This window comes from Tasmannia lanceolata, unplaced genomic scaffold, assembly GCF_043159265.1.
Source record: "Tasmannia lanceolata isolate RefF3 unplaced genomic scaffold, GAP_Taslan_0.1 ptg000007l, whole genome shotgun sequence".
Taxonomy (NCBI): Eukaryota; Viridiplantae; Streptophyta; class Magnoliopsida; order Canellales; family Winteraceae; genus Tasmannia; species Tasmannia lanceolata.
The window spans coordinates 22,771,898-22,784,299 of NW_027518684.1; the positions used below are offsets into that span (position 1 = coordinate 22,771,898).

The following is a 12,402-nucleotide window of genomic DNA, read 5'->3' on the forward strand; positions in this document are numbered from 1 at the left end:
GGGGGCAGGGGAACAACATCAGATGAATGGCATATCAGAATTTATGAGATTGGCACCGAAATCCTTCAAGGAATCCACTTCGGCGGATGACGCTGAATCGTGGTTAGAAAATGCAGAAAAGGCCTTTACGGCAAATTGATGCAACCAAAATGAGGAAAAGGTCACTTTCGCAACGCACATACTAGAAGGGGGAGCTCTCCATTGGTGGAAGGGGATCAGGCATAAGTATGAGCACCACAGGGCCATTTTACTTGGGCTATGTGCAGTACCGAATTCCTTACCAAGTACTTTCCGAGGAGTACCTTATACTGAATGCAAAGGGATTTCTCTAAGTTGGCGCAAGGAAATATGACCGTTGATGAATATGAAGCAGAATTCGATAGACTTGCTCGGCATGTCCCGACGATGGTACCCGATGAAAATGCTAAGAGGAACAAGTTTGAACATGGGTTGGCCATGTATATTCGAAAAGGCATTGCTGGCTCTAATGCCCCAGAGACCTATACTGAGTTAGTGGATCGAGCTAAGAAGCTCGAGGCAGTTCATGCTGAAGATCGAGAGCTCACCCAAGCAAATCAAAAGAAGAGAGGTAGAGACAATGATTTTAGAGGAGGACAAACCTCCAAGGGATTAGCCCCATACCAGCCATCAGGGAAGCATCAGTCATTTCAGGAATCCAGTGGCAGGTCGATAAATTTTGGAAATAAGAAAAATCAAGATAACCATCAGATAAAGTCAGAACCCAGTAAAACCTTAGCAATCAGATGCGAACGATGTGGGAAGAACCACCCTACTGAAACATGTAGGTGGACATTAGGTGCATGCTTTAAGTGTGGCGAGATAGGCCACAAGATTACGGAGTGCCCTATGATGGTGGGCGACTCTCAATCATTTCAGAGAACTCCATCTCAGACCAAATTGATTCAGTCTCGGACCATCTAGAATCGTACAGCTCCAGCATTTCCTGTAGCACAGTCGAGGACTGATTGACTCCGCATTCCTGGTCGCTTACATGCTCTTACTCACCAGGATGCTCAGACTGCAGGTACCGTGGTTTCAGGTACCCTACCTGTTGCCTCTTTGTATGCTTATGTGTTATTTGACTCTGGAGCTAGTCATTCGTTTGTTTCTTCATCGTATGCTATGTTGCATTCATTATCTGTTATGCCTATGAACCATGATTTGTGTGTCAGTAAACTAGTAGGACGTGATCTTGTAGCCAATAGCGTTAGCAAGATGTGTCCTATCAGGATTTGTGATAGGGAGTTAGTGGCAAACATGATACTCTTAGACCTCTATGATTTTGATGTGATTCTGGGTATGGATTGTCTATCAGCCCATCATGCCCTTGTGGACTGCAATAAGAAAATAGTGAACTTTGAAATCCCTGGAGAGGAAAGATTCTGTTTTGAAGGGAGCGGAGCTCTCTCTACCCCTGTAATTCTATCTGCCATGCAGGCGTGTCGGTTGCTTAGACAAGGCTGTGAAGCCTTTCTAGCATCTGTAGTGGAAGTTGAAAGTAATGATGTAAAAGTTGAAGACATCCCTGTGGTCAATGAATTTGTAGATGTTTTTCCTGAAGACCTTCCGGGTCTACCCCCAGACAGAGAGGTGGAATTTACCGTGGATTTGGCACCAAGTACGACACCTATTTCAAAGGCCCCGTACTGGATGGCTCCTGTGGAAATGAGGGAGTTGAAGGAGCAGTTAGAAGAACTTTTAGAAAAAGGTTTTGTGCGACCCAGTGTTTCACCAAGGGGAGCACCAGTATTGTTTGTGAAAAAGGAGGATGGTAGCATGCGTCTTTGCATAGACTACCGGGGATTAAACAAAGTGACGATAAAGAATAAATACCCTCTACCCCGGATAGATGATCTGTTCGATCAGTTGCAAGCGGCATGTGTATTCTCAAAGATCGATCTCCGATCAGTATACCATCAGTTGCGAATCAAACTTGAAGATGTGCCCAAGACAGCTTTCTGTACCCGCTATGGGCACTATGAGTTTTTGGTTATGCCATTCGGCTTAACTAATGCCCCAGCAGCCTTCATGGACCTTATGAACCGAGTGTGTCGACCATTCTTAGACCAGTTTATGGTAGTCTTCAATGACGACATATTAGTACATTCCAGTAATCGTGAGGATCATGAGAATCATTTAAGAATTGTATTAGAAACCTTGAGGAAGGAGAAACTTTTTGCAAAGTTTAAGAAGTGTGAGTTTTGGTTAAATTCGATATCTTTCCTTAGACATGTGATATCCAAGGAAGGAGTTTCTGTAGACCCAAAGAAGATAGAAGCAATGGTAGATTGGAATAGACCGAACAGTGTGGCTGAAGTTCAGAGTTTCTTGGGTTTAGCGGGCTACTACCGTAGATTTGTGGAGGATTTTTCGCACATAGAGGTACCTCTAACCCGCTTGACCCGGAAAGGGATCAGATTTGTTTGGTCAGAAGAATATGAGAAGAGTTTTCTCGATTTGAAGCGTCGACTTGTTTCAGCTCCTATCCTAACTCTGCCTGTTAATGGAGTAGGATTTATCATTTACAGTGATGCTTCAAATAAGGGACTCGGATGTGTATCGATGCAGAACGGAAAGGTCATAGCTTATGCCTCCCGTCAGTTGAGACCATATAAAGAGAATTACCCGACACATGATTTTGAATTAGCAGCTGTGATATTTGCATTAAAAATCTGGAGACATTATTTGTATGGGGAGTCATGTGAGATATTCAATGATCATAAAAGTCTGAAATATATTTTCACGCAAAAAGAACTGAATATGAGGCAAAGGCGTTGGTTGGAACTCGTAAAAGACTACGACCTGACTATAAGCTATCACCCTGGTAAAGCCAATGTGGTAGCCGATGCACTCAGTCGGAAGTCATCAGTTAATTTGGCATCTTTGATTACAACACAAAGGAATATTTTGAAAGATCTGCGAAGAGCAGAAATTGAGATTTATGTACCAAGTGTTGGAGCTCAGATTGTAGCACTACAGCTTTAGCCTACATTACAAGAAAGAAAAAGAATCGCTCAGGAATTTGAAGATGAGTTGTGCAAGATCAGAAAGAAGTTGGATGAGGGAAAGGAATCAGAGTTTCGTGTTCATCAGGATGGTACTTTGAGATTCGGCAATCGTCTTTGTGTTCCAGATAATACAGAATTAAAAAGAGAAATTATGAAATAGGCTCACAATACGAGTTATTCGGTGCACCCTGGAAGCACAAAGATGTATAAAGATTTGAAGGGAAATTTTTGGTGGAATAATATGAAGAGAGAAATAGTCCAATATGTATCGCAATGTTTAACTTGCCAAGTGATAAAGGTTGAGCATCAGAGACCCGCAGGAACATTGCAACCGCTTCTTATTCCTGAATGGAAGTGGGAGGAGATTACAATGGATTTTGTGATAGCATTACCCTGTACTCCCGCAGGCAACGATACCGTGTGGGTGATAGTTGATCGATTGACTAAGTCAGCTCACTTCATACCTATTAGAACAGGCTTAACTCCTGAAGGACTAGCTAAGTTGTATGTCGATCAAATAGTGAAGTATCATGGAGTGCCCAAGACCATCGTGTGTAAGCCCAAGGGTTCCCCATGGGTACATTCAATCATCTTGTTTTGATGATTAACAAACGCAAATTGATTAGTTGTTTATGGACTGATCATTTGCCTTGAGTGTTGTGCTTTAGACAGGTCCTACACAAGTCAAATCGTACTAGCACGCACCTTGTTGGCCTATGCTTGAAGATGAACCAAACACAATGGTAAATGAGCTTGGAACATACTTGGACCGATCACACCTTGGAAGTACCAAGGAGAAGCTCATCATCAACCATCTCAAAGCATTGAACAAACAAAGGAAGTTCATGAAGGCCAAAGGTGGAGGATCAAGAACCTAATGCAAAGGACCAAGGAGCTTGTACCACAACTTGAAGATGTCAAGCATGGAAGCTCAACAATAGAAGATCCCAGCTCAAAAGAAGAGCTCAAGAGAGTGATAGAAAGGGTAGAATGTATTCCTATCTCTCTTGCATATTCTCTTGTCAAGGCACATTGTTTAAACCCCTAAAAATATATTTTTCAAAGAGACTAACACACTCTTTAAGGACTTAAATGGATAAGTGAATGGCCATGGTGGTGTACCAACATGTTGGGACCCATATGGCATTCAACACAAGAATGAACAAAACAGAGTTCCGAAGCAACAACCTATACCAGCAACTAAATCCTATCAAAACTTATTTAAAACATTTTCAAATATTTTTAAAAATATTTTTAACAGATAGCTCTCATTTTTCTCATATCCGTAGAGCATAAGAACATCGAAATCCGACATGAAATGAGGGAGATATGAATTTTTCAAATGAAACAGTGTTTGCTGGAAATCCAGTCTCGGAACTCCGAGAATTATTCTCGGAGCTCCGATCTCGGAACTCCGAGAAGATTCTCGGAGCTCCGAGAAATGGTCCAGATTCTAAACTTAAAGGCTCTGTTTGAATTCTCGGAACTCCGAGAATTTGCTCGGAACTCCGAGAATTTCGCTCGGAACTCCGAGAATTTTTCTCGGAACTCCGAGAAATGTTTTTCTTCAAAAAAATATAGCCGTTGGGGTGCAACGGCTAGTTGATTTTTTGACCCAGTTTTGACTGTTTTACCCCCCAAACGGTCACATGGAGTTGGGACCTTATATATACCCATTCAAGGGTCCAAAACACATGAGGAATATTGTCCAACTCTAATAAACCCTAGAAATCCATTTGTGAACTATTTTTGGGTTAAATTCTCTCACCAACCAAACTCTTTGTGCCTTGATTTGAGAAAATCTTTTGAGATTGGTTTAGGCTTAAACTTGTTTATTCTTGAGAGCATCCTTGGAGCTTCAACTTGCATTGTAGCCTACATAGAGGCAAAGCTTTTATCTTCTTCTTTACTCGATCGGTGGCAAGGGCATCCGTTGTTTTTAATTCCCTTGGGTGAACCGCTTAGAACTCGGCGGAGAAGGAGAGTCATTGTAAAGGTGGAAGGGCATCCTTATTTAATTCCCTTGGAGTGTAAAAGCCTATGAGCCGGGCGTCGTGGAGGTCTCAATAGTGGAAATCCTCAAGTGCGACCTTGAGAAGAGTGGAGTAGGCCGTTTGCCGAACCACTATAAATATTTGTGTCACTTGTGTGATTGGTATTTCTCTCACTCCCTCTCACTCTCTTATTTGATTATTTGTGCTTAGAATTGAGTGAGTAGTTAGCATTGATAATCAACCTAAATATCTTAACCTTGCTAACTAGGCTATTAAAATTACCTAATTAAGTTTGTTAATCAACAATGGTTTTGAACGTATATTAATTTGTAATATTGTTTAAGTTCAACTATTTCAAACTTAATTAAACAAGGGATAAGTCTTGGGTGAAATCTTAGAAAAAGAATTTAAAAAGATAAAGGTTTTATAAACATCCTATTCACCCCCCCTCTAGGTTGCCAAACCAAGTCACTACTTGGATTTCAATTGGTATCAGAGCTTGGGCTCTTGATTAAGACCCTAACCGGTTAAGAGTTAAGCGATCTAGTTTTTTGGCAACTTAAAAGATGGGATCTAGACTTCCTATTTTGGATGGTTCGGATTATGGATCGTGGTTGATCCATATGAAGACATACTTAAAAGGTCTAGATAAAGATATGGTAAAGATAATTGAAAATGGATTTATGTTAAATGCTAAATCTAAAGGATTAAATGAATATAATAAAAAATTATCTTTACTAAATACAAAAGCCCTAATTGCAACATGTTGTGCATTACCACCACACGTTTATGAGAAAGTATCCTCTTGTAAAAATGCTAAAAATGTTTTGGACTCTATTGAAAATCTTCAAAATCAAAACATGTGCTTAATGGGATTATCTAATGTAGACCCCGTGGATAATGCCGAATTCACACTTGAAGAACTTGTTGAAAATGTCCAAGAATTACATAAGAAACTTGAAGATCAACTAGCTAAGAATTCAAACTTGAAAAACAATTTAGCTAGTATTCACAAGGAGTTTAGGTCACTAGAAATAGATCATGCACATCTTAGTGAAGAAAATGAAATTTTTGAAAAAGATTTTATTGAACTAAGTGATACCATTGCTTCACTAAGAGAGGAAAATCAACTCCTTAAAGAAGAAGAAGAGAAAATCAAAATGCTTTCATCTCTTGAATTAATAAATTTTAAAACGGAAATCAATGACTTAAACATAAAGAATGAAACACTAAGGTTGGAAAATCATAAGTTACAAGAGAATGTAAAATTCAATTACCATCATGATCACTCTTGTAATTCATCATGTTCATCCCGTCCATCTACCTACTCTTATGCATCTTGTGACTATTGTGGTAGATTTGGACATTACAAGTTTAAATGTACTTTTAAACTTGTAAAAAGTAGTAAGTTTGTTTGGGTTAAAAATGACTTATCACCTACGACAAACTTGCTTGGAACCAAGATGGTTTGGGTTCCAAAACCCCTAACATGATCTATATTGTGTTTATTTTAGATTAGGGGATGTGCTTTAATTGAATATCATTTGAAAATATATTTGTTGATACAATGTGCTTGTTCTTGTTTAATTTTTTTTGTATCAATACATGTTGTGCCTAAAATTGAAAATACTTTCAAAACATGTGTATATAGATATCATATGCTTATATTTGCTTAACATATATCTATATATATCACCTTAAAACTCAAAGTCTATATGCTTGAATGTAATTAATTTGAGACTTTGATATGATGAGCCTAATTGAATATCATGTTGAGTTTCCGAGTTTAAGTGCCCACATATACTTAAAAATCATCATGCACTTAAAATATGTCATTCATCCACATGACAACCACAATAGAGCATTTAATGTGAAAACCATAAATTGATCCTTATAGAGTGTACAACAACATCTCTTGCCCATGTGTTCAAATTAAAAGCTTCAAGTACATCTTTAAAATTTGAACCCGTTTTGGTAGTTACTAGGAGTTAGGCTAATTGATCACATCATTCTAGAAAAAAACCAAAAGAAAAGAAACCCATTGGTTTTAAAACTTGAACTTAAATGAAATTATTTTTGACAATCAAATAGTATTTGAGCAAAAATTGAGAAAATGCCAAAGTACTATTCTTTGAACTTTATTTTGAACAAACATGGCACTTGCTAGACAATTGAGTATTTAATTGTTTTAATATATCATTTCTAGCAAAACTAAGGTATTAGATGCTATGTCTAAGAATTCACTTCAAATCCCTTCTTAGACATCTTTTTGTGCCATAGGTGAACAAACATGTTTATTACTTTGCACCTAGTTGTCCTATCAAAACCCATTCTATTACATGCTTAATGATTTTCATCAAATCTAAAAAGAATCATAGATGGGTTAAAAATTAGTGTATTTCTAAAGAGCTTTAATTGGATAATTTCATGACTAAGATGAACCTTAATATGTATAGATATGTTATATGTATTTTGTTCAAGTAGTCATGAAAGTTCATAAATGGAATACATGTGTCCAAGGTAGTTTGCGTCATTTGATACATATATATTATAAAATCCTTGGATCTTTCCTTAAGTTCATAAAATGATATATATTATATAGGAAAGTTAAATCATGAATCTAGATTCAATGTATGACTTGAAATGAAAATATCATAGAAATCTAGAATCATATTTGGGCATTTACTCACTTGAGTAAAATTAAAATTCACTAAGGTGGTTGTATACATTAGATTGTGATGGGAAGATGTGCCTCCCACACATTTTTGGTTTTCAATGGGCTTATGCACTTTGTGCCTAATGCCTTCTCATTTTACATGTGGTTATGGATGTAGATGTAATGTTTGGATCATGCACATTATGTGTCATGCCCTTTGTGTCCAAACATGGTAGATTATCCATGGAAACCTTGATGATCATATCTTCTCATAAGGTAGACTCTCACCTTCATGAATCATGGATGTCTCTCTAAGACATTATTTTTTATTGACCATTCTCACTATGTCTTAGTCCTATAGAATTGAACTCAAATTGGTATATATATATTCTATAGTTATTACCCCTTGTTTGATAATATCTACACGTATGAGATGTTAAACCTTAATCTTAAAAGTCACTCAATTGGTGCCCTTAGCCTTCTTAGATTCTAAGAGGGAGACGGTACATTCACCTTAATTAAAATATCTAACAAATTGGCCTTGTGCCAACATCTCAAACATGAATAGGTATACATTTATATGTGATCTCCCTAGCTAGTTATGTATGTTACATACTTAGGGAAATAAAGCGTGAATTTGAAAATATGATATCACATTGAGGGGGAGCATGAGCCAAAGATTGAAAATCTTTTGTGCTATGCTTGTTTATCATGATGAGCTAGACTATGGCTATCATTTTATCATGATAAACTGACACTTGGAGAGTAAGTGTCATTGAAGCCCAAGGGTTGAGTTTAACTTTGTATCTTTTGGAAAATATATCCAAAAACCTTTGGAGTCTATGCAAGGACATCCCTTTGGATTCATGCATTGCATGATTCATTTTCAAAAGGGGAGCTTAAAGGTAAATTTGTCCTTAGTTACTTATCATATGATTCCTAATGTGGTTATCACCTCACATATGGTAAGTACACTCATTTGGAGCATGATTGCTCCATATGGGGTGTTCGGGCTTGTCTTATGCTTTTATTTGTGTTTTAGAATTTAAGACAAGAAGCCCATAGCCTAGGTCTTAGTGACATATTCTTCTAGGCTTTTTGACTTATCTTGGATGGTCTAATATGATATCATCTATTCCAAGAATAAGTTTTGGTAGCCAAGTATTCCATTGTCATATCTTTGGCCTATTAGGTCATGTCATGCCTTAAATCTTAGGTTTATCTAAGGCCAATAACAAATACTAAGGGGGGGAGCTAATTATTGCTATCTTTATGTTTATATGGATCATTGTAAGATGCTTACACTATCCATTCAAGCATTTTCCCACTAATTATGCTAAAAATTGCATATCATTAAATTTAAAAAAAGAAAAGAAAATGGGGCTTATCATGCTAAACTTTAAACTTGCTTGTTTTCTTTCATGATAAGTAAAATATAAGCTTTAACTTGCTAATCTATTATTATATTACGGGTCATAGGGTAGAATTATATTGGATATATATATACTAAGATACACCCTAAAAATTTGTGCTAAAATTGAAATGTCTCTTTGTTTTGCGAACATAGGCTTGATTTGTTTTGTGATTATTCATTTCCTATGTTGATTGTCTCTTATCATGCCATATATACTTTGGATTATACTTTGATTTTAATTGCTAACTCATGATAAGAAGTTAGGGGGAGCATCATATTTTTATTGAATATCTTTGATGCTTTATGTAATTGTGCTTAAATGCTTAATCCTTCCTTTTTGCTAATGCCAAAAGGGGGAGAATTTGTATAATTGATTAGATCCATTACCATATGCATTCTTGTATTATAACTTGTTAAATATAACTCATGCATATGTTGAGGGGGAGTAGTAATGATTAATTTGTCTATCTTATCCTCATAAGAGGTTCCTCCCACCTATCTAATCAATTTGGTTTGTCATCATCAAAAAGGGGGAGATTGTAAGCCCAAGGGTTCCCCATGGGTACATTCAATCATCTTGTTTTGATGATTAACAAACGCAAATTGATTAGTTGTTTATGGACTGATCATTTGCCTTGAGTGTTGTGCTTTAGACAGGTCCTACACAAGTCAAATCGTACTAGCACGCACCTTGTTGGCCTATGCTTGAAGATGAACCAAACACAATGGTAAATGAGCTTGGAACATACTTGGACCGATCACACCTTGGAAGTACCAAGGAGAAGCTCATCATCAACCATCTCAAAGCATTGAACAAACAAAGGAAGTTCATGAAGGCCAAAGGTGGAGGATCAAGAACCTAATGCAAAGGACCAAGGAGCTTGTACCACAACTTGAAGATGTCAAGCATGGAAGCTCAACCATAGAAGATCCCAGCTCAAAAGAAGAGCTCAAGAGAGTGATAGAAAGGGTAGAATGTATTCCTATCTCTCTTGCATATTCTCTTGTCAAGGCACATTGTTTAAACCCCTAAAAATATATTTTTCAAAGAGACTAACACACTCTTTAAGGACTTAAATGGATAAGTGAATGGCCATGGTGGTGTACCAACATGTTGGGACCCATATGGCATTCAACACAAGAATGAACAAACCAGAGTTCCGAAGCAACAACCTAGACCAGCAACTAAATCCTATCAAAACTTATTTAAAACATTTTCAAATATTTTTGAAAATATTTTTAACAGATAGCTCTCATTTTTCTCATATCCGTAGAGTATAAGAACATCGAAATCCGACATGAAATGAGGGAGATATGAATTTTTCAAATGAAACAGTGTTTGCTGGAAATCCAGTCTCGGAACTCCGAGAAGATTCTCGGAGCTCCGAGAAATGGTGCAGATTCTAAACTTAAAGGCTCTGTTTGAATTCTCGGAACTCCGAGAATTTGCTCGGAACTCCGAGAATTTCGCTCGGAACTCCGAGAAATGTTTTTCTTCAAAAAAATATAGCCGTTGGGGTGCAACGGCTAGTTGATTTTTTGACCCAGTTTTGACTGTTTTACCCCCCAAACGGTCACATGGAGTTGGGACCTTATATATACCCATTCAAGGGTCCAAAACACATGAGGAATATTGTCCAACTCTAATAAACCCTAGAAATCCATTTGTGAACTATTTTTGGGTTAAATTCTCTCACCAACCAAACTCTTTGTGCCTTGATTTGAGAAAATCTTTTGAGATTGGTTTAGGCTTAAACTTGTTTATTCTTGAGAGCATCCTTGGAGCTTCAACTTGCATTGTAGCCTACATAGAGGCAAAGCTTTTATCTTCTTCTTTACTCGATCGGTGGCAAGGGCATCCGTTGTTTTTAATTCCCTTGGGTGAACCGCTTAGAACTCGGCGGAGAAGGAGAGTCATTGTAAAGGTGGAAGGGCATCCTTATTTAATTCCCTTGGAGTGTAAAAGCCTAGGAGCCGGGCGTCGTGGAGGTCTCAATAGTGGAAATCCTCAAGTGCGACCTTGAGAAGAGTGGAGTAGGCCGTTTGCCGAACCACTATAAATATTTGTGTCACTTGTGTGATTGGTATTTCTCTCACTCCCTCTCACTCTCTTATTTGATTATTTGTGCTTAGAATTGAGTGAGTAGTTAGCATTGATAATCAACCTAAATATCTTAACCTTGCTAACTAGGCTATTAAAATTACCTAATTAAGTTTGTTAATCAACAATGGTTTTGAACGTATATTAATTTGTAATATTGTTTAAGTTCAACTATTTCAAACTTAATTAAACAAGGGATAAGTCTTGGGTGAAATCTTAGAAAAAGAATTTAAAAAGATAAAGGTTTTATAAACATCCTATTCACCCCCCCTCTAGGTTGCCAAACCAAGTCACTACTTGGATTTCATCGTGTCTGACAGGGACACCCGATTCGTATCGAGATTCTGGAACAGTGTGCATTCAGCAATGGGAACTTCGCTTAAGTTTAGTACTGCATTTCACCCTCAGACGGATGGACAGTCTGAAAGGACAATTCAGATATTGGAAGATATGCTCCAGGCATGTGTGATGGATTTTCAAGGCTCTTGGGATAATCATCTTCCTTTAGTGAAATTCTCTTATAACAATAGTTATCAAGCGAGCATCAAGATGGCACCTTTCGAGGCTTTATATGGGAGAAAGTGTAGATCGCCCCTATGTTGGGACGATGTGGGTGAGAAGAAGTTTTTGAATACCGAATTAGTTCACCAAGCTGTGGACATCGTATAGATAGTTTGTGAGCGCTTTCGTGCAGCGCAAAGTCGTCAGAAAAGTTATGCAATCAATAGACGAAGAGAGTTGAAATTTGACGTTGGTGACAATATGCTCTTAAAAGTGTCACCTACGAAAGGCGTGATGTGATTTGGAGTTAGAGGAAAGTTGAGTCCAAGATTTGTAGGACCTTACGAGATACTCGAAAAGATTGGGAAAGTGGCTTACAGACTTGCCTTGCCACCTTCATTGTCTGGAGTTCATAACGTATTTCATGTATCGATGCTGCGGAAGTAGATTCCAGATCCTAGTCGTGTCATTGATTTAGCACCATTGGAATTGAGAGAAGACCTATCATTCGAAGAGCAGCCAATTTGTATTGTGGATCGTAAAGACCAAGTTCTCAGGCGTCGAACTATACCATATGTCAAAGTCTAGTGGCAGAATCACTCAGAAAGTGAAGCCACCTGAGAATTGGAAGAAAAGATGCGAGATAAATATTCGTTCCTATTTGACTCAGGTATGTGTTAAGTAAATTTCAAGGACGCAATTTTTGT

The 12,402-nt window shown here is 37.7% G+C and overlaps 1 protein-coding gene across 1 annotated transcript; it reads left to right on the forward strand.

The window, feature by feature from the left end:
- Positions 1-312: 312 nt before the first annotated feature.
- Positions 313-11,863, forward strand: LOC143880673 (uncharacterized). The gene is made up of 4 exons (XM_077383645.1): positions 313-873; positions 1,030-1,729; positions 1,961-2,845; positions 11,559-11,863. The coding sequence occupies exons 1-4, from the start codon at positions 313-315 to the stop codon at positions 11,861-11,863; spliced, it is 2,451 nt and encodes an 816-aa protein (XP_077239760.1).
- Positions 11,864-12,402: the final 539 nt, after the last annotated feature.